The sequence below is a fragment of the Sylvia atricapilla genome, chromosome 19, assembly GCF_009819655.1.
Source record: "Sylvia atricapilla isolate bSylAtr1 chromosome 19, bSylAtr1.pri, whole genome shotgun sequence".
NCBI classification, from domain to species: Eukaryota; Metazoa; Chordata; class Aves; order Passeriformes; family Sylviidae; genus Sylvia; species Sylvia atricapilla.
In genome coordinates this window covers 3,990,901-4,018,895 of record NC_089158.1, presented here as the reverse complement: position 1 = coordinate 4,018,895, position 27,995 = coordinate 3,990,901, and the positions used below count along the sequence as shown (strand labels likewise).

Sequence of the window (27,995 nt, the reverse complement as noted above, 5' to 3'; positions counted from 1 at the left end):
GCCATGAGATAGGATTACGGGAAAAGCAAAGCAGGCCCAGAACTTATAAGGGTATAAAGACAGGTTTATTAACAAAACCACAAGAGTGAAAAAATTAATAAGAATCAGAATAAAATCTTCAAAACACTTCTCTCCCCCAACAGCTTCTTTTCTTTCTCACAGACAACATACACAGACAAAACTTGGAACTGTAGTTATAAAATTGTCTTTCATCAGTTCATTTAGAAAGAGAAGTCTCTTTTGGTTTACCATGGACCATTCCACAAGAAAGAAGAGTCTGCTTGTGGCTTTTAACTCTCACAAAAAGCAGCTACCTGGGAAAGCTGCAGTTGTGAAGTCCCTCCCATATTACACAGCCTCCCACTGCTGCAATGTGGGTCATGCATACTCATGGGGGATCAATTTAAAGATGAATGGTTCCAAAAGCAAAGGCTGTTCTCCATCTCTAGGAACAGAAATATCTTCTCTTTCTAGGGGTAAATGCTCGTTTTCATCTCATCTCTCTCTCTGTTCAAGCTTCTCATGAGATCACAGCTACTTCAGTATTTACTTAGTCCATCACAAATGCCTTTGCTTGTATCTACAATTTGCATACTCTCATCCTCTCCCCAATGCATATTTTTTCTACAATTTAAAGGGATATTCTAGCACATTACAGTCTGTTACAATGGCTCACAAAAAACTTTCAGCCCTAAAACCAAGACATAGTCTCATCTCTTCCATCTATGAGGTAACTTTACTGACTTCGATGTCTTCATATTGACTATGTGTCTTTAACCTGTCTTTTCTTGCACTCAGAGAAAGGTTAGTGCTTTGCAAGTTTCATCTGTGCAAGGAAAAAGTTAACATTCTCCCAGGTCTGCAGAGGGCGTGATGGTTTTTTCCCCGGGAAACAGCCGAAGGTGGTAGATCGACCTTGCTGGGGCGGGAGCCAGGGATCTCAGGCAAAAAGAAAAAAGTTTTTTTTCCGAGAGTTCCCTGATTTTTAACCTGTGTTTTCACGGAGGCAGATCAGCTTTCTAGTGGCTACTCCAAATGTCAATATTCAGACCTAGTGCCTGATTGGTTTTGCTTTAATTTTCTTGAATACCGTGCAGACTTTTAACTTTCATCCAAAACCAGCAGAGGTGGGTGAAGCACGGAGGGCTTTGCTGAGGATGTGCCCAAGGGGGCTGACAAGGAGAGGACCCCTGCTCCCTCCTGGCCCTGGTGCTCAGCCCCTGCCCCGCCGAGCCTCAGGGACCCACCGGGCTCTCTCCTCTCGGGAAAGGGCTTTGGGACAGCCCCGGCCCCGGGGCAGCCCTGCCCGGCCCCTCTCAGGGCGCACCGAGGCGCGGCCGTGGCAATGTTCCGCTGTCCCCACGCTGTCCCCACGCTGCGCCTCCCGCCGAGCTGTGCCGGGGACGTTCGGGATGGAGCGTGAGCACAGCCGGAGCCCGGGGCGAGGAAAGCGCTGCGATGAGTTAATTATTAAGGAGTCTGCCGGCCGGGGGCTGTCGTGCGGGGCAGCCGAGCGTCCTGCGGGCCCCGGGGCTGCATCCGGGCGGGTGCTGAGCCCTGGCCGTGGCCATGCCCGCCGAAGTGTCCACGGCCCGGGAAGTCCCTGACCCACCGCCGGGACCATCTACCGGGCTGTGCCGGGCTGGAAAGGGACGGCAGCCCGCTCCCATCCGGACCTACTTGAGGAAGACGAGCAGGAAGAAGGTGGAGACGATGAGCACGAGGATGCCGGCGGCGAAGCCGAGGCGCAGGTTCTCCATGGAGGCCAGCGGGGGCTGCGTGTCCAGCAGCAGCCCCCGGCCCAGCAGCCCCAGCACGAAGGCGTGGGGGGCCTCGGAGCCGCGGCGGAGGCCGCAGGGGGACACCGAGCTGCTCACGGCGAACACGGGGGCGTGGGACGAGCACAGCGCGGCCACGGAGCGCGACGAGCCCTGCCCGGGCTCCGGAGGGGCAGCGCCGCCGTTCTCCTGCTGCTGCTGCTGCTCCCCACGCCGGGTCCCCGGGTCCGATGTCTCCGGGGTCACCGCCAGGGCCAGCTCGGGCAGCAGCGTCACCATCCTGCAGAAGGGGCAGCTGACGAAGGCCACGGAGGCGGCGCGACACACGAGCCTGCGGAGGCAGCGCTGGCACAGCGAGTGGCGGCACGGCAGCTGCTGCGGGCCGCCGCCGGCTCCCCAGTACGCCTCGTAGCAGATCCCGCACTCCCGGCCGGCCTCGGGCCCCGCTGCCATCGCGCTCCGCGGGCACGGCCCGGCGACGCCGCTTTTGAAGGCGGGGGGCGGCGATGGCCGGGCCGGGGAGGGCTGAGGGGCTGGGCGGCGGAGAGGGGCCGGGGCGGCCGCCCCCCGCTGAACTTCAGCCCGGCCCCAGGGCGCCCGGCGGGCGCTGGAGCGGCACAGGGAACGCTCCACCTCCACCGCAGAGCTGCTGCTGCTGAAACACCTTCTGCTCTTTGCCTTTGCCCTTTCCAAACCCGTCATACTCTTAATACTTCCCAAGCGCAGCTTCTGTCATTGTTGATGTATTTTAGGACCAGCTGAGCCGTGGGTAGAGCAGCCCCATTTCCTACCAGCTCTGGGGTCTGGTGTCACCCGGGGCAGGAGGTGACATCTCGGGGTTCCAGGGATGGACAGGGGAGGTTTGTGCTGGGCACAGCGCAGCTGCAGCCTCCGACTGCCCGGCGCTGCTGGGGCTGGGTGGGGCCGAAGGGTGGATTTTTTAACTACTCTTTTACTTTTTCGCCCAGACTCCTGGGTGATGCTCCAGCTGCTTTGTCTGACCCGGGCAGAGCTGGGTTGTCCCTGGTGAAGTGTCCCGATGAAGGGCGGCCCGGCACTGCCGACGCTCCGGGAAGCGCTGGCCCCTTTCCGGGCACTGTCCCCGAGCGGACCTTGCCCTGAGCTCCTGTCACCCATCACCGCCCCCAGCACGGCCCGGCGGTCACCGGCTGGCACGGATGGTGGGATGGGGCAGAGGGGATGGAGGGGCTGTTGCAGTATCGCTGCTGTCGGAGCAGCCCCCGGGACTCTCCTCCCTGACCCGGGGGGTCCCCGTGTGGTCCCTGACTGCCCCGGGGGAGGGGCGCAGGGGGTCTGGAGCTGCTTGGGGGACTGGATCCGCTCTCCCTGCTCCTCGCTGTCCCTCAGGCCAGGGCTCCTGACCCCTCCTCCCCGAGCCCCGGGAATGCCGAGGGAGGGGGAGCGGGGAGGAGTGAGGGTGTTCCACGATCATTCCTGCTCCATTCGGCCACCTCCGCCAGGGCTCCCCTCCTCCATTCCAAGCGCCAGCTGCTCCTGGTGCAGCCCCTTGCCCCTGCCCGGACAGGACCTGCCTGCTCTGATCTGCAGCAGCAGCAAAACATGAGAACACAGGCTGGAAAAACATCCCCAGGATGTTCCCGAGGCATCGGCCCTGGTGCTGTGGCACGTCCCCAGGACACTTGTGGCACTGGGCACGGGCCACCTCCACGAGGCCACACACGTGTCCCACAGGGATGCTCTGCATGGGGCAGCTCATGTGAGGCAACCCAAGCGAAGGGTCCAAGGTCTCACCTGTCTAGACATCCCTGGGACAGCTCCACAATGAGCACCAAACACCCTGGGAGATGGCCCAGAGCCTCCAATCTTCTCTGTCTGACAAGGAGATGAGAAGGAGGAGGTGACACCGGGACAGCCGGGCACGTGGTGGCCCCGTCACCTCTCCACAACCCCGGCTCTCAGCCATCCCCCCTGCAGAAGGAAAGAGGCAGCAAACACACCCAGCAGAAACCAGCTGCAGTTTAATGGCTGCTCCTGGGGAAGGATGGGCTGGGACCGGGCTCGTGGCAGCATTTTTGTATTTCTAGGTCAAGAGCCAAGGGACAGACAGGAATTGTTACTGATCAATGACAGTGGAGATGTCCCCACACCCCAATGCACAGCAGCACCGTGGATCTGAGCTGGGCACAGCCCCAGCCCTGCAGCAGTGCTGTCCAGCGGCAGCAACACTTTCTGCTCCCCACGGCATTTGTGGATGAGGGACCCCACCGGGCTCCTCTGGCCAGGGCAGATCCCTCCAATCCTGGGGGTGTTGCACTCTCCCCTCTCACAGTAGCAGGAACTGGGGGCTGGGGAGCTGCTGGCTGTGCCCTGAGGCTGCAGACCCAGACACGCTCCTGTGGGGCTCCGGAGCCCCACACCTTTGGCATGACAGAAGTGCAAGGCACTGTCAGCACACAAAGAACAGCATGTCCTGGTCAAACCCCCGTGTCCCTGCAGAGCCAGGGGCCTTTCTGAAGGCAAACACCTCTGCCAGAGAGGAGCAACAGCTGCACCCAGTTTGTCACCCAGGCAGGGGACACTGGGCAGGGAGGCGGCAGGAAAGATCCAGTGAAGGAGCCCCAGCTGGGCGCTGAGAAGCCATCGGGGAGCCGGGAGGATGCCGAGGCTCCCGGGTGCAGCCAGGGCAGTGCTGGTCGTGCTGGTGAGGGGCTGTCAACAGGGGCGTGAGCGGCAGCGGGGGACACGGCGGGAGCGGGGCGGTGCCTCCCGGGCCGGCCTATGCGCTGTGGAAGATGCGGATGCGCTGGGCGATGTCCTGGCGGCACAGGGGACACGAGTGCAGCCGCTCGCAGCAGCCCTGGCAGCAGCAGACGTGGCCACAGGGCAGGAAAATCATCTGGGGCTGCGGGAGAGAAAAAGAGGGGACACGGAGAGTGCTGCTGTCCCTGAACACCGCTCCCAGCACGGGGGAGGAGCTGGGGAGCACTCGGGGGGTCTCAGCGTGGGGGGCACACCCCGCACCCCGATCTCTGTCCCCCCTGGGTGTGCGGGGCCGGGCCGTGCCGAGCAGGAGCGCGATGGGACACAGGGAAGGACTCGGGAGGGCTGAACTGAGCAGCCCCGTGAGCGCTTCCCACGGCTGGTGGGTGGAACTCAGCGAGGTCCTGCCCAAGCCCGCACGGAGCCCTGTCTGTCCCTGCCCGGCTCTCCCTCCATCCCCGCTGGGATGCCCAAGCCTGGCTGTGCCCCGGAGCTGGCGGGAGGAGCACCCGGGCACCGCCGGGGCCAGGCTGGGGACAGAGCCCTCCCTCCGGCCCCGGGCTGTGCCGGGTCTCACCTCCTGCTCCATGCACACAACGCACTCCGACTTCTTCTCGTCCCACTGCAGCGGTGGGGCCGAGGGCGCCGCGGGGCTCGGGGGCTCCTCCAGGGGAGCGCTGGGCTCCGGGCCCACGGCGGCCTCGGTGTCCTCTGCTCCTCGCAGCTCTGCAACCACGGCCAGGTGTGAGTCCCTGAGCGCCGCCCATGGCCCACCGCAGCCCTGCCGCCCCTCCTCACACACCCTCGGGGGGTGGCTGACCCGCAGAGCTCCCTGCTCCAGGCTCAGGGACCTGCTGTCAGGGAAAATGGGACAGAAAAGACCTGGGGGTACCTGGGATGGTCGTGGCCACAGCCAGGATCTCCTGGGCCCGCCTGAGGATAGCACGCTGCAGACCAGCCTCTGTCACACCCAGCTGTGGGACAAAGGGAGAGTGTTGGCCCCAGAGGGACACCAGGTTGATGTCCCCAAGGGGACACTGAAAACTCGTGGGCACTGCTGGCAAGATGTGGCCATGGCAAGAAAAGTCCCTCTGCCAGGAACCAGGAATTCCCTGGTGCTATTTCTATGACAGAGAGCATCTGGAGGACGTTGGAAGATGGAAGGCTGCAGCTCACCCTGCAAGTGCCTGGGAGAGCCTCTGCCCACAGGGACATGCAGAGCAGCACAGGCACCTGTCCTTGTGGGGAGGTGACACAGCAGAGCATCAGCACTTTGTGCCCACCAGGCACAGCTGGGCTCGGGGCAGGGACAGGGACAATCCCTGCTGGTGTGTCCCACACTGTGGCTCTGCTGTCTCATACCTTTTCCAGGTCACTGGCACTCATGGTGCTGAGCATGTCCAGGGATATTCGGTGGTGAGCGAAGACTGGCACGTACTGCTCAGCAGAGAGCTCCAGCAGCAGGGTCACCAGCTGCTGCTCCAAACCCTTCTCCTGCAAAACATGGAATGAGCTCCCAGACTGCACCCCCAGGCAGCAGCAGGGCTGGGAGTGTGTTCATCCCTGCCCTGCTCCAGCTGGGCTGCATCTCAAACACACCAAAGGCTGGAAGCCCAACAGCTGGAGCAGCTCTGGCCCCAGGTGTTTTATGGGCACAGGTCAAAATGCTGAGGTCTGGGAATCATTGAATATCCTGAGCTGGAAAGGACCCAGAGGAATCATCAATCCAACCCCTGTCCCTGCCCAGAGCCCCACCAATCCCACCCTGGGCATCCCTGGCAGCGCTGGCCAAAGGCTCCTGGAGCTCTGGCAGCCTCGGGGCCGTGCCCATTCCCTGGGGAGCCTGGGCAGTGCCAGCACCCTCTGGGGGAAGAACCTTTCCCTCATCTCCAGCCTCAGCCTGCCCTGGCCCAGCTCTGTCACAGTACGGCTGGTCTGTAGCTGCACAGATAAATCTGGCTATCATAAAAAAAACAATTTGCCTCTCCTAGTTCGATAAACAAGTCCCTAGGTGAACAATCATAGGACAGATTTAAACTCAGAGCCCTCAACCAATCCCTTTCAGCTCTAAACACAGATGTATCATTAACTCAGGGAGCTGGGCAGTGGTAAGACCCAGACCAATCAGCTGTCTAAACCCAGGAGATTCAAACTCCCTATAAAAGGGCAGCCATAATTAACTCACTGCTGTTTGATAATGAACTTCGGTGAGTTCATGTCGTTTCTGTCTCCAACCAATGACCCCTAATGTAATACAGCTCCAGCCATTCCCTGGGTCCTGTCCCTGTCACAGGGAGCAGAGATTAGAGCTGCCCCTTGGGAGGTGCTGCAGCCCCCTGTGAGCTCCCACACCTGAAAAAACCCCTTCAGCAATCCACTGGAATTCTGTGTGAGGGGTCTGTGCCCTGCTCCCAGCCTTAGCTCAGGGGGCTGTCCTTGCTTCCCCAGACCAGAGCCACAGTGGCAGCAGCAGCAGCACCTGGAGTTTCAGGGAGAGTGGCTTCTGGTTCAGCAGGCGCTGGTACTGGATCAGCCAGTAGTTCTCCTGTTTGGTTTCACTCTTTGCCTCCATTTCCAGCTGAAAAACAAACTCATCCATTCAGCAGTCTGAGGGAACACGGCCAGAGGGGTTCAGGGTGGCTGTACAGGAGGGAACCCCCAGCCTGGGCAGTGCAGGGCCCAGCCAGAGCGCTGTGATGGGGCTCAAACAGGCATTTCTGCCTCCTGCAGGCTGGGCCCACTTTGACCCCTGTGCCTCTCCCCACTCCCTTTTCCCCAGGCCCTGTGGCCTTGTCTCCTGAGGCTCAGGAGAGTCTGGAGATCTTCAGGATTGCAAGACCACAACTCCCATTCCTTGTGCTCATCCTGCTGAGCACTCCCTCCCAGCAGGGTCACTGATGGTGATGATGGTGCCCCATGCTGCACCACAGAGTGCTGCTGTGCCCCTCAGCTTGATGTTAAGACCTTCCAGGGGCTAAACTGGATTTGGACACAGCCCTGCTCTGCTCCCCTTCCCTCCCACACTGAGCCATGGACTCTCCCTGCAGCCAACCCAAATGCTTTCTCATCCACAGCACTTCACGAGGGGCTTCGTTACCAGGATTTGTTGCAGTTCTTCCTCCCTTTGCTTCTTCTCCTTGAGCAGCTGCTGCAGGAGGCAGCCGAGCGTCCGGCGCTGCTCCGTGACCGCCTCCTGCAACAGGAGAGCTCTGGCAGCCACATCCCCACACTGCTGCCACCCTGTCCCTTCCCAGCACAGCCCCTGCCAGACCCACAGCAATCCCTGTGGCTGTGCAATCCCTGTGCCCCACAGCTCAGATCCTCTCCTGGCAGCTGGCAGGGGAGAACCAAGCTGAACCTGCTCCTGTCAGCCCTGCACTGCTCTGAGCAGCCCCAGCCTATCCTGGCTGCAGCAGCTCCTCCTCACACCATTAGAAATTCAGCCAAAAGCATTCATGGTACCCCTCCTTAGAATCATGGAATCTTAGACTGGTTTGGGTTGGAAGAGACCTTCAAGCTCATCCAGTTCCACCCCTTGTCATGGGCAGGGGCACCTCTCACTATCCCAGGGTGCTCCAAGCCCCATCCAATTGAGAAAAGACCACCAGAAAGTAGGTGTGCAATCCTGTAGGTAAACAGGACAGGTGAGGTCCCCATGCCTTTGGGATGCTTCCTTTCCCTGGGGTCTCACCCCAAGCACACCAGGGCAATGCAGGCATCCCTGCAGCCACTCCTTGGGAATGGAGAGTTAAGTGGCTTGGAAATGTCCCACTATGTGGCACCTCTGCAGCTTCAGTCCCAGCTCACCCATGTCTGAGCAGAGGCCAGTGGTCATCAGCCACGAGGACTTCAGATGCCCATGTCAGAGGGAGAAGGATCCTGTTACACTCTGAAGTTAGGAAAAACCTTCACTGATCACAGAAGGCCAGACTGGTTTGATCTCAAAACCCATCTTGTTCCACACCCTACCATGGGCAGGGACACCTTCCACTGTCCCAGGGTGCTCCAAGCCCCATCCAGCCTGGGATCAGCACCTGGACCCTGCATTGGGACAAGGGCCCTGGTTAACAGGTGCTTAATCTAAACCTGGTATTCCTCAATGTGTGACTGCTGATGATGTCAAAACCAAAACACAACACAATGTAAGAAGACATGCAATGCACAGCAGGCAGGTGTTTTTGGGGCAGCCAACAACTGGATTGTAGAATCCTTCCTCAGCCAGCACACCTGGAACTGCCCATCCCTATCAGGGCTCCTCTGTCTCTGCTGAGAATGCTTGGGGATGTTTGGGAGCAGCAGTGATGTCCCACATTCCCAGGACATGGAGGGGTTGATGTGTCCTGTGCAGCAGGACCTTCTGACTAAGCATAAACCCATCTGGAAACTGCCAGGAGCAAGGGGAGCAATCCCAGAGCAGAGAGGGTGGGGGCAGCCCCAGAGCCCCACGTACCTGCAGCATCTCTGTGTCCAGTTCTTGTTTCTTTAACTCCAGCTGTGTCAGCTGCAATAACTCTCTTTCTATTAATTTAATCTAAACAGAAGATGAAACATTTTTACTGACATTTAAAATTACTTTAATTTATGCTCTTTTAAAATAAGGTCTGACTGGCAAGGGCAGCACTGCAGAGCACCCAGAGATTGGGGGGAGCTGCTTGTGCCCTTTGTGTGTGTGCTGAGAGTGTCTCTTCTTTTACCTGAGCTCTGTCCCCCATGTCCAATTGTCTCTCTACTCTGAACACCTTCTGCTCCAGTCTGGAACCTCACTGCAATCAGTCTGTGCACCCAAACTGCTGGCAGCCACTCTGCAATGCAGAGCCCTCCCAGAAGCTTGGCTCAGACCTCACTGAAGTTTGGTTTCCAGGTGCTCCAGCAATCCCAGAACAGCACCTGCTCTTGCAGGTGGGGCAACTGAGACACAGAGAGGTGAAGGGAGGTACCCAAGGTCCCACAGTAAAGCCAAGATGAGAGCCCAGCTCACTCCTCTGCCAGGTCACCAAGTGCCCCACGCTGCTCCCACTGACCCCAGGGCTCTGCCCCTGCCCTGCCCCTCAGCACGGGGTGGGAGGGGTCCCAAGAGTGAAAAGTGCAGCCCTGGCATCAAAGAACAAACTCCCTTTGTTCACAGAGCAAGAGGGAGCAAAATGCAGGGCCCTGATGGTGAACTCAGGCAATGATGGAGAGCTGTCAGACAGGGCACAGGCTTCCAGCAGAGACTGGTCACTGGGGCACTCAAAATATCTAAGCCCTCAAGTTAATCCACTAAATCCTGACCTGAGACTTTTCTGCTGTGTCAGATCAGGAGAGGGAAGATTTTTGAGCACTGTGTCAGAAACCAGCAACCCTCCTTCCTGCATCCACCCCTGGTGCCTTCCCACCCTCCTGCCTCATCCACTGCCACTTTTCCATCTTCCTGCATCATCCACCAGTACTTTCTCCACCAGCTCTTGCTCTTCCCCCTGACTACATCACTGCACCTTCTGTGGAATGGAGCTCAGAAAGGCAAGCTGAGAATGGGAAAGAAAAGATGAAGTTATGGCTCAAGGTGCAGCTCTGATGGGCTGGATGGAGATGCAGTGGACTCATGTGGAAGCAGCAGCCCTGCCAAGTACACAGCCTGGAGGAAATCAGAGGTGTAAGTGCAGATCACCCTGGAGCCTGTGCAGGTCTGTCCTCCCGTGCTGAGGTGACTGAAGGAATGGCAATGCCACCACCTCCAGGAATTAAAACCTGCTTTGCCACTTCCTCTCTCAGAGCTGGGTGTAACCAACACTGCCCAACTCTCTGTTCCAGAGCTCTCAGCAGTCCCAGAGCTCTCCCTCCACATGCTCAGACCCTGCTCTGTGCTCACAACCCTTTCCTCTTCCACCTGGGGTCTCTTCAAGCAGCAGGATGAGCTGAGGAGCTGGTTGCTCTTTCCTCAGTTGCTGACTCACCTGGTTCCTGATCTGCCTGTGCATAAGATCCTTCTTCACCTGGAGAGCTTCAAAGGCAGTTTTCTGCATCTCAATCTAAGGGACAGCCAAAATCCTGCTTAGTGAGGTGGTTGGTGCAGTTGCTGATGGGCTCAGAAGCTGCTGCCTTTGCAAAGACTCAGGTACAAGTCCCTGAGTGGTGCTTGCTCTGAGCAACAGTGTCCTGAAACACAGCTGAGAGCCCAACAGGTAAAAAGCCCACCCTGGAGACACACAGAGAAATATTAGTGTTCTCCAGACATTTCTCTGGAATGCTGTGTGTGACCCCAGCTCTCCATTACAGCAGCACTGAGGGGCCAGGCTGTGCTGCAGGGCACAGCTGCCCAGCACTTCTGAGAACAAGCTTTGAAATGCTTGTCCCAAGTCAAAAGACAGGAGTGCTATCTCAAAATCCCCTCTTAACCATCATGCCAGTTTTGCTTCCCATGATCTGTCTCTTCTGAAAATTTGCTGTCTAGATAAAAAATAATTGTTTTTTCAACCACCCAGGTTAGTTTGCCAGAATGGCAGATATTCTCAAAGTTTAGCATGTAGTGTTAACTAGAATCACTCCTACACACAGCCCAGCCCTGTACCTACACTGCTGCTCGTGATCCACTCTGGATCCTGCTCTCCCCTCAATCCCCCATGAGCAGTTTTCTCCTTTGCCTACCTGCTGCAAGATCTCACTGACAGCTTTGTTTTGATCCAGCTGCTGCCAAGCCAGGATTTGCTGGAACTTCTGATCCATCTCAGCTAAGCTGCAAGGAAATGGAGGTGCCACAGAGTTAATGCCAGGTCTGCAACTCTTGAGGCAAACCAGAGGAAAAGCAGAAAATGGGGAATGCAGGAGGAACTTCTTACTGACCAGGGGGAAGAGCTGTGGCACTGCACAGCTGAAGGCCACAAATTTAACACCCCTTTCCCTACACCCAAACCAAGCCTGCACCAGAGACTCCTGTGGACATGTTGTCACAGGCTCACAAGGCTGTTTTTGGTCAGTGCCAGACATTGCCAGATTAACACTTCTCATCTTGTTGTAAACAGTGAGCCAGGATGCTCTTGGTATGTGCAGCAACACTCATGTTCTACTTATGCACTCACAGCATCCTTGAGGCAGCCTGGGAGGTGAGGGGAGGAGCTCTGGGCTACAGCTTGACACTGAAGTGCTTCAAAAAACAGGAATACAACTGGTCTAACACCATCCTCCATATTTAGCAGAATGTATAAGGAAAAAACAAACAGTGCAAAAAAGTGACAGTTCCCCCAAAGTATGATTAACATGCAAATTGTGGTCATTAGAAGGTAGTTCATTCAAGGCAGTCTGACAGTTTAATTTGCACTGTCCTGGGCTGTTACAGTTGTCCTGTTGCATTCCAGCAGCTCCAGGGGTTCTTGGTATACTTATAGGAATTACACTGCCTGAAAGAACGGGATTTAGCAGCAGCCCCAGACCCCCCAGCACCTGGAGCAGGCCTGGCTGACGAGGTCCTGCCGACGAGACTCTGAGCTCATCTGGAGGAGCTTGTTCTTGTAGGTCTCAGCCAGCATCTGCTGCATGGCAGCTGGGGACAGAGGGGACAGAGGGGACATTAGTGCCTGCCTGGCCTGGGTGTGCAGAGTACGATTCACCCACCATTGCTGCTGCAGTCACTGCAACCAGCAGTGGCTCCTCTCTCATTGCTCTTCTCTTCCCATTTCACTGATTCCAGAGCACACCTATCCACTGAGAACTGTGGTTCTTCATTGGGAAAAGAGCTGAGGAAACTCCACTCTGCCAGTGCCTGCACTTCTCCAGTGCTCAGAGAGGCCCAGGCACTGCCTACCTGCCCTGAGGTCACAGAATCACAGAATCTCCTGGGAAGTAGGAAGGGATGACCAGGATCATCCAGCCCAGCCCCTGTCCCTGCCCAGAGCCCCACCAATCCCACCCTGGGCATCCCTGGCAGCGCTGGCCAAAGGCTCCTGGAGCTCTGGCAGCCTCGGGGCCGTGCCCATTCCCTGGGGAGCCTGGGCAGTGCCAGCACCCTCTGGGGGAAGAACCTTTCCCTGCTCTGCAACCTGAGCCTGCCCTGGCCCAGCTCCAGCCTGTCCTGACCCTGTCCAGAGCAGAGAGGAGTTGGGCTCTGCCAGTCTCACAGGGACTCCACCTTCTGTTTCCCTGCAGAAACACACCTGGTCATGGTCAGCATGAGCAGAAAAGGCTCCCCAGCACCATTCTTGTTCACCAGACATGAACCTGATGGATTAACAGAGAGCTTGGCTTGTGCCTCACAGAGAACAGGCAGGTGGAAGCCTTGGATCAGCTGTGGCACATGGGCAGTGCTGCTCCCATCAGGGAATGTCAGAATGTGCCAGAGCATCTCTCACTGTGACTGCCACCTACCCAGGGCATCTCCAGAGGAATCAGGTCTTTCACAGAATCACAAAGTCATTAAGGTTGGAAAAGACCTTTAGGATCATCAAGTCCAACCATCACCACCACCATGTTCACCACTAAAGCATGTCCTTGACTGTCATATCCATAAGTTTTTTCAACACTTCCAGGGATGGTGACTCCACCACTGCCCTGGGCAGTCTGTGCTAATGCCTGATCACCCTTTCCATGGAAAAAACCCTAATATCCAATCTAAGCCTTCCCTGGTACAGCTTGAGGCTGTTTCCTTTTGTCCTGTCCCTGGTTCTCTGGGAGCAGAGCCTGACCCCCATTTCGATACACCCTTGTTTTGGGGAGCTGTAGAGAGTGAGAAATACCCCCAGAGCCTTTTCTTCTCCAGGCTGAGCCCCCTCAGCTGCTCCTGGTGCTCCAGATCCTTCACCTCATCTCCCCAAAGACCTGTCTGGACTTACAGGCCACTTCCCTCCTGCGCAGCTGCTCCGTCTCCTCCTGGGTTATTGCCATCAGCTGCTCCATCCTGATTCTGCCAACAAACAACAATTCGGCCATTTCTTCAAAAGAGCCCTTTTCCTCTACCCAGCCAGCTCAGAGTCTCAAGGCTGGGCAGGTTCACTCTGCTCAGGAAAGCTGGGCTTATCAGAGACACCAAAGCCTTGGTGATTTTTTTGGTGAAGAACCTCTAAGTTTTATGGGAGACAACATAAAATCTGCTCAAAACCATGGTGACAGTGGTTTTAGACAGAGAAGTGGATTTTTTCTGAGAGACAGAACATCAACACAATGTGCTCTCCCCAAACAGTGCCAGATCCTTCTTTGGCTTTCCTTTCTCCTGAGGATGGATGAGCCCTGCACAGTTGACTCAAGTGAGCAGTGCCACTGCAAGCAGCAGCCTGGCCCCCTCCCCACCACCCCTGTCCTTGATCCAGCACATTCCCCCCACCATTAACCAGGTCAGGAGCTGATGTGGCTGGGGAACAAGCTGACAAACAGCTGGATGACATTTACTGTGCCACAGCACAGCTGGTTGAAGGGAGGGGGCAGCTCACAGGCAGGCCAGAGCTGGGGACAGTCACTTTTGGTGGCAGTTAGCTCAGAGTGTTGGCTGAATGGCAGATTTGCTCCCCATCTACTCCTCCCAGCCTGGAAACGTTGCTGGAACACCTTCATAACTGCCTTGCTTGCCAGCAGGTGGAGGATCTCTGTTCGTCCTTGATATTTGAATACAAAGTTTTGTTCCCAAACTCATCATTTAGGACCATTCAGAGATGAAAAAGAGGTAAAATCACCCTGTCACTGGGTGTGCCAGACTGGCAAGGAGCAGGCACACTGAGTTCAGTGTCTTGCCTCCAACAGTGACCAGAGTCAGATGCAGGTAGGAGATGAACCTTGCCTGACTCAGGGTGGATTCAGACTGGTGACTCTGAAATGACCTCCCAGCTCCTCTTCCCAGCTTATTACCCCTTTTCCTGACTAGTTTGTTTCAAAGACACTCACCTCTCATTCTCCAAGGACTTCAAAATGTCTGAACTTCGTTTTTGCCTAAAAAAAAAAAAAAAAAGATAAAACAAAAGGTTTTCATCAAGCTGAGTAGAACATCCTGGTCACCCAGAGGGCAGAATCACAGAGTCACAGAATATCCTGACTCAGAAGGGAACTACAAGGATCATCCAACTCCAGGCCCTGCACAGGACAACCCCAACCATCCCCCCATGTGCCTGAGAGGAAACAACTTTGCTGTCATGCACAGCAGAGCAGCTTTCAGCAGGCTGGGCACCTCTCACCAGCACCAGCTCACATGGAGACCCAGCAGACACAGGCACCTTAACACTTCAAATTTGCACCTTCCATGAGGAATTCGAATTTCTTCCATAGCATTGCAAAATCCCAACATCACACATCTACGAAACTGTTTTTTAAATTCCATCTGCTTTAAATGGGTCTTTGGCAGTCCAGGAGCTAAGGCAGCGCCTCCAGACATTGATCCTGACCAGGTCCAAAATAATCAGGGGCGAAATGAACCACTCAAAACAACATGTCAAAAACCATCAGAGCAAGATCCCCTGGAACCCCACCTCTGGTTGTCCTCCAGCAGCTTCTGGATCCGGCTGGCAATGCCCTGCTCTGTGTCCTTCAGCTGCTGCAGCAGCTTCAGCCTCTCCTCCTCCAAATAGCGCTGGTGCCTCGACAGACCCTGCTCCAGCCTCTGCTGCTCCTGCCCAGAGCAGGGGAAACCAGGAGAAGGTGGTGGGTTTGGGGAAGGCAGTGGGTGCCCTGGAAGGGCCCTGCCCAGCACACCCACCTCTCTCACTGTCTGCAGGATCTCATCCTTGTTGCTGTTGAGTTGCTGCACAAGCAGGGCCTGTTCTCGCTGCCCCAAGTTCAGGCGCCGCTCAAATTCCAGCTTCTCCTGCGTTTTCCTTTCCTGAGAGGAATAAGAATAGAGATGAATGACAGGAATCTCCTTCCCCAGCCAGAACATACCCTGGCAAAAAGGTAAAGCAAGGCATAGTAGTCCCTTGCAGAGAAGAAGGGAAGCCAAATGGCAAACAGGAGACTTGTCTAGGGGCAGGGAATGTTCTATCCCTAGGAACCCAAAAACTGGGAAGCAGAAGCTGCTCCTCTTTTCATAACAGTCTCCAAACTCTTTCATGTCATGAAGCTGAATTCCCTGGGCATTGACTGATACCAAACGTGGAGGGAAGCCCAAAATGCAGGTTGGCTTCAGTTCCACATGGCACAGGACTCCCTTGTCTGAAGGAAGCAACCAGCTCCGAGCAGCTCGAGCCAAAGGCACCAGGGAACTGCATGGCAGGAGCTTCTAGTTATTTCAAAGTGAGCCTTGCACAGGGGAAGAGACAGAGACCAGGGAAACAAAAAGAACAAACTAAAAGTGCAGCCAGGTGAGGGGAATGAGAAACAAAATAAAAAGATGGAAAACAAAAACCAGAAGCAGACAAAGCAGTTGCAGGAGTTGATCCTTACCTTCCTCTTCTCATAATCCAAGAATTTGTTCTGAAAAATAAGCAATATCAGTAGACATTTATTCCCAGGACTTTTTTGTAGCTACTATTAACCCAAGGTACATCCTCCCCTAACTGAGTGAAGACATCAAACAAAAGCACAGGAAAAAAGGCCCAAAGTCCAGTCATTCAGGCTTCTCCAAGGACAAAGGCATTGACTGCACTTGCCAAAGAGCAAAGGAATTAGCACAGTTACCACAATTATGGGCTCAACCTCCCTCTTCCCATGTCTAGCACTTGGCTGGGAATCACAAGGTTCTGCTGGAGTTTGCTGTCCCCCTAAAAACACCCCACATACTCCATGTCCCTCTGTCCCCCCTGTCCCTTGGCTGCATCACTGCTTCCATGGATGGAGACAGCTCCTTGGGATATATCTTCCAGGAGTCAGTGTGGTGACACCAGCTCCAGCTCAGGAAGAAGATGCACACACTGTGCCTGGCTGCTCCCTCTATCCCAAAACATTCATCTTATGGAGGAGAAGGTGATGAGGGATGATGTGCCAAGTGCTGTGAGATGCTTTGGTGGAGCACAAAGACAAATCCCAAACGCTCTGGTGCAGAGGAGCCTTACCTGCCATTCACTCTCCTCCTCCAGGTACTTCTCCACTGTCCTGTCCACCCCATCCACTGAGGTTCCTTTTCCATCACTCTCCAGCGTGGGGAGCAGGTACTGTGAGGGAGGGTAGTATGCAATTCCACACTCTGGAAGGCACCGGATACAAAATAAGAACATCTGGGGCTCAAAGACCTCCTTGGCACCGAGGCTGAGAGCTGGCTGGTGTGTGAGACTGCTTCCAGCTGTGCTCCCTCTGCCCACACACCAAGGAGTGCCTGGGAGGGCTCCTCCAGCTGAGGCAGGATGGACAAGGAGCTCTGGGAGGAGGTGGTGCCATTCCCAGCAGGACAAGGATCTGCTCAGACAGAACCACATCCTGCACATGGGTGCAGGCTTGGTGACTTCTGCAGGGCTGCAAAGGTCACTGCCCAGAGCAAAATAAGTTCTGACTATGTCTTGCAAGGCATTTCCCCTGCATAAAACCTCCACCAAAGCTCCCTATCTGTACTAAACACAGTGTCTACAAACTTACAGTACATTTCCTTTGTCTGTTTTCATCATTCTGATAACCTGCAGGGTCCAGGTCCTTCCTCAGAGAAAATGAGGCAGCAGGGACCTTGAGTGGCTCCTGAGTCTCTCTCCCTGTCCCAAGGCAGTGACAGCAGGACAATGCTTAATCCTCCCACATCCAAATAACCACAGGAGATGCACTGACTTCTTATGGTTCACTGAGAAAGCCTGACCCAGCCACTCTGGCTTTTAAGAAACCACTCTACATTTCAGTGTGGCAGGGCTGAGGACTTGTGTTGTCTGCCAGCAGACAGGTAACCAGGTGCGCAGGGGATCAGCAACCACCCTGAGGAGAGCCCACAGTGTGTCTGTCCTTCAGAAACGCCATCTCTGGGCACAGCCCAGGTGCTCCTGGCTTACCCTTGCAGAGGAACTGCTGGATGGCCTCTGTACCCTCATGGCAGATGTCAGGGGGTGGGTAGGTCATGGCAGAGGCATCCAGGGTCAGCGTCTCCAAAAAAGAACACACAGAGCTCCAGGTTATTCTCAGTCCACAGAGTGCAGCTGCAGGTCTCCTTGCAGCTCCCCAACATCTTCCTTAATGTGACCCTAAATCCTGACATAAATGTGAGGCTGTATTGAATCCCTGCTGGCACCTTTCAGAGGTGACTCCACTGTCCCACATTTGGAAGTTTCTGAGCTGGCCACTCATTGGAACATTTCCCTCATGCAGGCACTGGCACTTCATGTTTAGGTACCAGAGGTCAGAGCCCTTCTCAGCTACAGACATTCCCTCCTCCACGTCAGGGAGCTGGAGCCCTCCAGCATGGTAGTGGGGGTGGTAAAAAGGCATGGAGAGTAGTCCCATAAAGAATGAGGGCAAGAGCCACTTGTTTTGTCCTACTGTGGCCACCAAAAGCACCTAATGCCTTTTGTAGGGAAGGGAATAGCAGGAAAGTCTAGAAAGGAACCACTTTACCAAGCACAAGGGGCAGAGCTGCACAGACGCCTCAACTCAGGCTGTCCTCATAAGAAGTGAAGCAAAATGTGTGTGAGACAGGAGAGCATTTATTCACACCTTCCTGCTGGTGTATGAGCCAGCTGCTGCCTCACACTTGCACCATTTAGTACTGACAGGTTTGGCAGCCAGAAGGCAACATATCCATAAAAATCTTGTGCTTTTCCCACTCTGAATGTGCACTTCAGAGAGCCATAAACCCATGGAAGCTGACAACGAGCTGGACATCTGCCAGGGTAACAGAGGCACAGTTTGTGCTCTTAGAGACAGACCTGGCAGGTAAAATCCAGGGGTTCACTCTCTTGGGGATGGCTTTTGTAATGATTAAATGACAAAATGATCAGAATTAAATGGCAAAATGATCAGATTAAATGGTAAAAAATATCAGAAAAGACCAGAGCATGTACACAAAAGTTATTTTGAACAGTGTGAACGGCCCTGTTACAATCCCCTGCAGCACATCCTGCCCAGACCCTAAACATTCCCCTCATGGGCTGGATTTATTCCCAGCTGAGGACAGCAGGCTGGAAGGGCTGGCCCCAGGGCTGGTACCTGCAGGGTGTGGATGTGGGCCAGCCCCTGTGGCAGCTCCTGCAGCACATTCCCACTGACATCCAGAGCCCGCAGGCTCCGCAGGCCACTCACGCTCCCGGGCAGCTCCCTCAGCTTGTTCCCTACAGGGACAGAAAAGCCAGTTAGAACCATGGAACCTTCCCAAAACAGGAGCCAGCAGGCTCATCTGCTCCAGCACCAACCCATAACCACACATATGGCTCATTGCCATGGGGACAGGGCTGTCCCAGGTCACACAGGGACTCCAAGGCTGTCACTGCCCACCAAGGGCAGTTTGGCATTCAAATCTCCTTCTCAGCTGAGGGCACTGCTGCAGGCTGGATCTGTGCTCTTTATCAGGAGAGTATTTGTAACATGGAATGTTCTTCCCTCGGTCTAAGTCCCAGGGATGGGAGGAAGGGGACTGAGACTGTGAGACTGCACACTCCAGGCTCAGAGCTCAGGTGCTGCAGACAGGCAATGACCTGAGCTGCCCTTCAAGTTCCTCACCCTCCACTGCCTTCCCTGTTTCACCAACAGCTCCACGTAACTAAGTCTCCTTTTTCTCCCAGATTTATGGCACTGCATATAGCTAGAAAATGCCCAGGATTCTGCAAAAGAGGTGTGACTTCTGTGCTTGGGCTGTGCAAACCTGGTGGGGATACACAGGCTCTGGGTGCTGGGGGACCCCTGAAATTTGGTTTATCTGGCTGAGTGCTCCGCTCGCGTTACTGGAGGGCTTAAGACTCACACATTTTATACTTATATCATTATTACATAATTTCTCCTGCCTTGCAACTATTTGAATTCAAACCTTCCTTGTGCTCTTCCTCAGCATTGAGAGTGTAAGCCATATGGTGCTTGGCTTGGCTGAAAGGAATAAATGCTAATGCAGCTCAACATGACCAGATAATAAATATGCTTTGCCCAGAGCAATCCCATTCCATACCTTTCACATTGAGGACTTGGAGCTGGGCAAGGTGTCCTATAGATTGTGGAAGGCTTTTTAAAAGATTCTTTTCAAGGTTTAGGACCTATGGTATTAACAGAAAAGATATTAAAAATATTCATCCAAGTCTCGTGTCTTCTACACATCTGTGCTGCTGGGACTTTCAGGCCCAGATGTACAACTTGAAATTGGTTGTAGATAACACTTTCAGAGTTAAAAAAATGTATTTTCCACCAGCCTTGGATAAAGGACATGCCAAGCTACCAGGGGCAGTGAGAAACCCTGCCCACAACCAACATCTGGTGCTGGATCCAGATGCAGGGACTGGGAATTGGAGTGTCCAGGGCAGCCCTCTCCAACTCCAGCTCCTACAGGCTGAACCTAAAGCTACCCCCGTGAACAGAGAGAGCCTGAGTGAGCCCTTAGACACTGCTCTGGGTTCTCAATGTAGCCACACCAGGGAGACCAGCAAAACCTGAATGTTTTGGGAGATCAACAGGACTCTGCTTGGCCATAGGAGCCACTTGGGCTGCATCAAGTTGGGACAGCATAACCAAGCCTGGCTTTTCCTGCTCTTCTCCTCCTTTCTTCCTGCTCTCCATCTAACCAACCAGTTCAACAGCAACAGTCCAGGTGATGTGATAGATCTGACAAAATGGCACCATCCTTTATAATTAATCACAACAGAAGTTGTGATTAACTATAAACCAAAGAGCAGTAACCCCATATCCCTGCTGTCCCCAAACATGCCCTGTACAGACACCTGGGATGCAGCTGCAAATCTTTTACCTGAAGAGCTGTCAGCTGACCAATATCAGCAGGAAGTGAAGCCAGCTGGTTGTCATGTAGATCCAGAACCTGGAAAAGCAGATGTCACCAAACAAGGTTGGGAACAAAAGTCATGAATTATCTCACAATGAAAATTATTTTTCTTCCAATGGGACTTTGAACAGCAGCTCAAGTTTTCCTGGGGACATGGGTATTTAATTCTTCGAGGTCTTTTGGAAATTCAGGCATTAGTAACAAACAGTGGAGAGCAGTGACACTGAGGGAGCTGTCCCACAAAACTGAAGGAGCCAACTGAATAAATCATCCCCTTGGAACCAGGCTGGCAGCAGGAATTTCTGCAGGATCAGTGGGCTGAACTGCTCCAACAGCAGTGCAGGGGGAGGGTAGGGCTAGACCTGAGACCTCCCTCCCTCCATGTGGAGCTGCTGAAATGATTCTGCCTCTTGGGGAATCCCAGCACAACGGTGCTACAGCCCTGTCACACCCATCACGAGCTTCCTTCCCATTCCAGTGACCCTCCAGAGCAGGGGAGAGATGGATGCACCCCTGGACACACCCAGTTCTGCCTGACCACCAGCAGCAAGGTTGAGGGGGAATTTGGGGGACTCTGAGGGGGATAGATGAGTCGTGGGACTGAGGGTGATGTTACACAAACCACTCGGTGACTGCTGTCTGTCAGCCTGGGAGGTGAGCCCAGAAAAGGCAGCTGTCACACCTTGGTGCTGATTCCTGGCAAAGCCAGTCAGCCAGAAGGCATTTACTTGGCCTGGTGTGTTCTAATGCAGCTCAAACCCAAGGAACACAGGCTGCAGTTGAACTGTTAAGAATCACAATTACCTTCACAGTTATGAGACTCAGGAGGCTGCAGGACTTTGGAACTAAAGATGTCAGATTATTTGTATGAATAATCAGCACCTGGGGAGGAAAAGCCCCATGGACACATAAACACAAGAGACAGCAGAACAAGCACTTTTGTTGAGATTGAATTGGGGAGGCTGTATAAGAGCTCAATATATTCACTATCTTATAAAACATTAAAGGAGAAAATGGATTGTCAGAAAAGGTCAAACATTTTACATGAGATCTAAACCAGAGCCCAATTCCTCCCATGAGAAATACCCTTAGATGAGCTAAGACAGGAACAACCACCTCATCTCTCCTGGCAGAAGTGAACTTTAAAAAACAGACAGGACTGATCTGACTCAAACTGCTCTCTACATATATCACACAGGTGGACAAATTCCTTAGATGCAAATTCCTTCTGGACTACCATGAAAACAACTACTACTAAAACAACAACATGCAGTCATTTCAAACACGACAATAATAGTTAAGCGTGTTAATAGAACTATTTAACTATTTATTCATAATTATATAATGGAACATACATAAAATAAATACATTTATTTATATTACGATAATATGTTTATAATATACATTTTAAGATATATAATATATATATATTAATAATTTAATAAATAGAACATTACCTTTTTTTGCAAGACCTTACAAGTTGCAAAGACCCCATAAGGAACCTAAAAACAATTAAAAAACAGTCATGTCAGAGTTCTCTTTTAAGCAGTTCTACACTGTCCACCTATAAAGTGTGAACAACTGGACTGAAAATAAAAGTGATACTTAAAATCACTGCCCTCTGCTTTTGGCCCAGTACTTCCCAGGGAGCCTCCATTTAAACAGCTACCAGTGGCTCTCCATGACACAACAGTGTCACAGAACAGGCTGAGGCTGAGGCAGGATTTCAAGCCCTGTGTGATTCAATATTCATTGTGCAGATGACTTCAGGCAAAGGTTCAATTCAGTCATCACAGAAACGCATTCTGTGGTTTGGCAACCTCACGACCACACTGCAGTGTGCTCAGAAAGGTGAGCACCAGGCAGGACACAGTGTCCCTGATGTGCCAGGAGAGGGGCAGGCAGAAAAAAAGAGATGCCAGTTCAGCCCCTGCCAGGCACAGCAGGGCACTGTGACCTTCCCTGCAGCAGCAGTAGCCCGATTCCTGTCCATGGTTAATTGTAAAACCAAACTGATGCCTCACTTCATTTATTGAAACAGCAATGAAAATGAAATGGCAAGACAGAGTTTTATGGTCCAAGCCAAAAGGAGCTGCTGGGCATCCCAGATCAGCTGTGGCCCGGAGTGGAGCTGGCTGGGTGGATCCTCTGCCACACCCAGGCTGTCTCACCCAGCCTGCAAACCCACACACAACCTGCTGTCGGTTCCTGAGCTTGGAACAAAACATCCCAAAGGCTCGGCAAAGCCATTTCACACTGTGCAGCAGGCAGCTCTCCTCTCCAGGATGGTGTCAAATCTCCCCACCTTGCTTGGCAAGGGCATCCTGCATTCAGGATCAACATTTTAGAAGCATGAGACAAGAAATAAAAATTTAAAGTGACATAGAAATGGGGTTCTGCCCGAGGCTGGCCTGGCTGCCAGCAGGAAAAGCTGTGTCTGGTTTCCTGGCACTCTGTCACTGCCTGCCCACACACCAGCAGACAGATTGTTCCTCATTTTGCTGGTTGCCATAAAAGAAGTCAAGCTGGGAGTGAGACTTCCATCCTTAACCAACAACTTGGAAGCAGGACTGAGATTTTCACTTACACAGAACAACAACCATGGGTGAGTGGCAGACTGTGTAGCTCTAAGATAAGAAATACTCAGCGTTTAGCAAACCAGTTCCCTCAGGACCAGCAAAATTAAGCCATGAGGTCCCAAACCAGGGTCAAACAAGGTACTGGTGAAGGATATGAGACCACTCTGCCCTTCTAAAGGATTCCCAGGACAGAAATGGTGTTGAAGCATGAGACAGAACAGTCAAACTCCACAAAAAAACCCCCAAACAAAACAAAACAAAAACACCAAAACAAAACAACCAAAAAAAACCAATTCCCCTCCCAAAACAAAACTTCCAAAAAACCACAGGGGAAGAAGCCTGCAGTCAAAAGCCAGATCTCAGGAGATAGAGGAAAAGGTGGACCAGCAACAATTTCTGTCTCAAGGCTCACAGGCATGAGAGTAAATCTGACAGTTGGTACCAAGAAGCAGACAGAGAATCAGAGCTGTGAGTGGAGACTGGAAGCTGTAGAGGACATACCTCTGAGAGCTCACATCTGGATATGTCAAGGGTGTCATCAGCACCAGCTTCTTTTGCCTGGAGAGGGAAGAAACACATCCAGAGAATCAGACCAAACAGAAATACAGCTGCATGTTGCCCAGAGAGTTTGTGGATTCCCCTGGATCCCTGGCAGTGCCCAAGGCCAAGCTGGATGGGGCTTGGAGCACCCTGGGACAGTGGGAGGTGTCTCTGCCCATGACAGGAGTGGCACTGGATGGGCTTTAAGGTCCTTTCCATCCAAACCAGTCTGGGATTCTGTGGTTCTGTTCTAAAGTATTTTCCATGTTCAAATCAAGTCCATCCAATGCAGCTGCTAACAGCAAGGAACCTGGACAGACACCACTAACCCATGTCCCCAAGTGTCACATCTACACATCTCTGGGTCACTTCCAGGGATGGTGACCCCACCACTGTCCTGAGTAGTCTGTTGCAATGTCTGACAACACTTTTCAAGAAAAAAAAAGTCCAACCTAATCTCATATCTGACCTGATTCTCCCCTGGCCCAGCCTGAGGCTGTTCCCTCTCCTCCTGTCCCTGTTCCCTGGGAGCAGAGCCCGCTCCCCCCCGGCTGTCCCCTCCTGTCAGGGACTTGTGCAGAGCCACAAGGTCCCCCCTGAGCCTCCTTTTCTCCAGGCTCAGCCCCTCCAACTCCTCAGCCTCTCCTTGTCCCTTCCCCAGGAGATTCCCTGTGCCAGAGCATCCTAATGAAATCCCAGTCCAGGAAAACAAACAGCCACATCAGAATAAAGGGAAGCAAAAAAGAGGCACAAGGCAAGGCAGATGTGATGGGAAGTCACAGGTTCCCCGCAAGGAAAAGCAAACTGGGAGATCTGTAAGGGCAAAGGGGTATGGAGGAGGAAGGAGAGCTGGGCTTCCAGCTGCAGGCTGGCAGGAGGTGGGGTGGGGTGGAGGACGGCCCATGGGAGACACAGAGAGGGACAGAAGTGGCACAAAGGGGACATGTGGGGAGGAGGGCAAAGGCAGACAGGGAGGCAGGAATTCCCTGAGGTACATTAGGAAGAAAATTTGCTGTCTTGCTGGGATCAAGAACATAATTACTGGTCATGGAATGTGGTTACTGACCGTGCAGGGGATGTACCAAACCACCTGGAGCCAGGACCAGGCAGAGAGGACAGAAATGACCCTGGCAGTGCTCACCAGGCACATTTGGTACCCAAGGACCAGGCACAGAACACAGAAATGACCCTGGCAGTGCTCACCAGGCACATTTGGTACCCAAGGACCAGACAATCAGCACAGAAATGACCCTGGCAGTGCTCACCAGGCACATTTGGTACCCAAGGACCAGGCACAGAACACAGAAATGACCCTGGCAGTGCTCACCAGGCACATTTGGTACTCAAGGCGCTTCCGAGCATCTTCGCTGGGTTTTTTCTTCCTGGAGAAGAGAGGCATCTTCAGTCCTGCCTCTGGCTCTGCCCAGGGGCACAGATGGTCAGTGCAGAGAAAGGCTGAGAGGTCCTGGGGTCTGTGTCTGCTGGGGAGCCTGGCCTGCAGAACTGGGACCTAAGAAGTTGAGAGAGGAAATCAGAAGAATTGTGTCAGCAAATATCTTTGTTTAGTTGGATCACACAGGCAGGTTCCAGCACAGAAGTACAAACATGAGGCACTGCTGTGGTCTGAGAGATCAGAGGGATCTCTCCTCACTGCTGCTGAGGGATCAGAGAAATGCAGGGTCCACTCATGGAATTAAAAATTAAAAAGCTGTATCAAGAAATAAAGCACCATAAATAAACGCCAAACTATTTAAGCTCAAAGTCAATTATGGCACGATAATAAAGAGCTGAGAGCAAGGATTCCAGCTGGTTCAAGTGTAAGGGAAGAGAAGTTGAACCTGAGAGAGAAGAAGCTGGGTGCAGGAAGATGCCTGGTGGAATCAGGAGTGCAGGTGGCTGAAGGGGAACAGACCCCAGGCAGCCCTGGGACAGGGCCCTGACCCAGCAGAGGAGGAAAAGGAGCTGTTGGCAGATTTTGAGGGAAAGGCAGAAAGCTGTGGCTGGACAAGGAATGGGGAGAGCAGCTGGCCATGAGATGGTACCAGTGGAGATGCTGGAAAAGATGGGGCCAGCTGAGCAATGAAATCAAGGAGAAAAGTAGGTTTATCTGTGGCTGCATGGGACCAGAGGCACAAATGGGCAATGCAGCAAGAGCCTGAGCTGGGGCTGCAGGTGAACAGGGGCTCCCAGAGGGACCTGACACAGGGATCTGGCTGGGAGATAAGACTGATGACAGAAGAGCAGGAGGGCAACAGCAAACCCTGAGCAGGGAGTAACATTTTAAACACTTGCAGTGACTTTTTAAACACTGTTTTTCTGGGTAATTTAAAAACCAGCATAGAAGAGTCACTACTTCACCAGTGGAGCAGTAATTGGCACAGCTACACTTAACTCAGGGCTCAGTTCAGGTGCTGCACATAAAATGCTGGTTCTCTGCCAGCTCTGTGCCTGCAAACTGGCCTCAAACTCTCCTGCAAAGCAAGATCCAGCCAGGGATGTTCCCTGAGCAGGGAGAGCTCTGCCAAAAACTCCATAAAATCTTTACAGAGATAAATCTTCACTGTAAAAGTAAAATAATTCAGTCTAATTCATCCAAGTCTAATTCATCCCTCTTCCTTTCACTGCAGGAACAAGGAGGCAGAGACATCCTGAGTCACTGTCCTGCTGTCACACCACTCACATGGACGAGCCATGGGCCACAGCAGGAGGTGGCTACAAACCCATCTCGAACAGTTCTGTGGCTCTTTCCCTGCCATCCCAATTCCTGCCTCTTAAACCAGCTCAGATCAGTGGAATGCTGCTCAGACCCAGCTCCCAGGAGGGCAGGTGAGAGCCAGAACTCAAAGGGTTGAGCAAGAAGGGAAACTGTCAGGGAAATGCAGGGCAGCGATGGAGGACAAGACATCAGAGACACAAACAAAAGGAGATTTCAAATGAGAAAGCAGAAGGAAAAGGTACCTGCAATAAAATATCCTTGAATTGATGACCATGTTCAGCTCTGCTGAGCATTTCTGCATCCCTTTGTCCCACCTGACCTTTCAGTATTCCAGCCAGATCTCACTGGCCATGGGGATAGTGGGAAATCAGCAGTTTCCACCCAAGAAAATGGATAAAGACATGAAGGCTGAAGGGCAGGCAGTGAACAGGAAGAGAATCATACAAAGTGTCAGAAGACAAAGGATCAGAGATTTCTTAAATGGACTGAACAGCTTTTGAAAGTGGAAATTTGCTTTACCCAAATTTACACATCAAACTCAGCAGACAGGAGTAAGAAAGACCCTTGGCACAGGACCATTACATGATGTAATTTTTATTTATTAAATTACTGAAAGAACTGCCTGTAAGTGCCCAGGCCAGCACCCACCCTGCAGGCAGTGAGCATCCCCGGACACCAAATCCTGATCCCCCTGCTCCCTGCAGGCACCAGCTCTGCCTGAGGAGCAGCCACACACTCGGGGTGGGCAAAGGGCACAGGAATGTCCTCTGGGTGTTTCCCAGTCTGCAGCTGTTGGGGTGATGACAGCAAAACAAAACCAAACGTTTCATTTTACTAACAACTGTAATTAAAACGCAGCAACATCAACACCATAATTTTGTCTGGGCACTGTAATGAGCCAAGGTGAGGGTGTGGAAAGGAGAGATGTTTTATTTAGTCTGGGAAAACACACTCAGGAGCACAGGGAGGGAGGAGCGAGCCAGGGTCTGGATGTGGGTGGGCTCCTGAAGACGCTGCCTGGCCCTGGGGGACAGAAGTGTCACCAGGAAGGCACAGGCTGCCGGCAGCCAGCCCTGCAGACACTGCAATAGGCACAGAGGAGGCAACAGCTGAACTGCAGCTCTGGAACTCGCTCTCCTGCATCGTTTGCTCTCTCTGCTGGAGCTGCCACCTCTGCCACAGCCTGAGCCTGCCCTGGGCCTCCCCTGGTACCGCCTGGAGCAAACCTCCGCTCGTCTTCACCAGCCCAGCTCTGCCTCTCAGTCCTTCCTCTCCCTCACCATCACTATCCGCTTCTGCTGCTTCTCTCTGCGGGTCCCCGCAGGATCACACAGCTTCTAAGCTCCTCGTCTCCACCCCTCCCTCATCCAGAACAGCGCCGTTCTGTGCCCGAGGGCCCAGAACCTCGGAAGGATGAAGGACTGAGTCGATCCTACCGGGACTTTGGCTCGCAGCTCCCGGGCACCGGCCCGACACCTGGGGAGAGCAGTGGCAGTGAGCGAGGGCAGCGCCTGCTCTGCGGCGGACACCGCGCAGCTCCGGGCACCGCCTGCTCCCGAGCCGTCCCGAGGAGCACCGTGTGCCGCCGTGCGCGGTGCCGGCCCGAGGCAGCCCCAGCGTCCCACAGCGGGTCTCCCATCCCCAGCCCCGCTCACCGCTCAGCGCCGCCATCGCTGCCTCACCGCCGCCTCACGTGATCAGCGGCACCAGCATGAGGCGCGGCCAGAGCGCCCCGCCCCGCCCATCGAGCCCTGCGCGCCGCGCTCGTGCGCCCCCATGCGGCCGGAGGACCGCCCCGCCCGCCCACGGGATCCCGGAACAGTCCGGCATGGGAAAGATCCCCTGGGATCATCGAGTCCATCCTG

The 27,995-nt window shown here is 53.7% G+C and overlaps 1 protein-coding gene across 5 annotated transcripts; it reads right to left on the bottom strand.

Annotated features, from left to right (window-relative positions):
• Positions 1-4,243: 4,243 nt before the first annotated feature.
• Positions 4,244-27,848, bottom strand: LRSAM1 (leucine rich repeat and sterile alpha motif containing 1). Of its 5 annotated transcripts, XM_066332530.1 has the most exons (25): positions 27,786-27,848; positions 24,742-24,924; positions 23,376-23,432; positions 21,753-21,797; positions 21,100-21,177; positions 20,263-20,331; positions 19,474-19,558; positions 18,525-18,646; positions 17,375-17,465; positions 16,460-16,590; positions 15,852-15,881; positions 15,169-15,291; positions 14,942-15,081; positions 14,364-14,408; positions 13,322-13,392; positions 11,937-12,036; positions 11,145-11,232; positions 10,454-10,528; positions 8,971-9,051; positions 7,618-7,713; positions 7,000-7,098; positions 5,883-6,014; positions 5,413-5,494; positions 5,098-5,246; positions 4,244-4,662 (listed from the first exon to the last, which is right to left on the bottom strand). In XM_066332530.1, the coding sequence occupies exons 2-25, from the start codon at positions 24,811-24,813 to the stop codon at positions 4,537-4,539; spliced, it is 2,187 nt and encodes a 728-aa protein (XP_066188627.1). In that variant the 5' UTR covers positions 24,814-24,924; positions 27,786-27,848; the 3' UTR covers positions 4,244-4,536. The 5 variants fall into 5 exon arrangements, with proteins under 5 accessions (XP_066188627.1, XP_066188629.1, XP_066188628.1 ...); XM_066332532.1 differs by lacking the exon at positions 8,971-9,051; XM_066332531.1 differs by lacking the exons at positions 24,742-24,924; positions 27,786-27,848 and adding an exon at positions 24,556-24,564.
• Between the last annotated feature and the right edge of the window lie 147 nt (positions 27,849-27,995).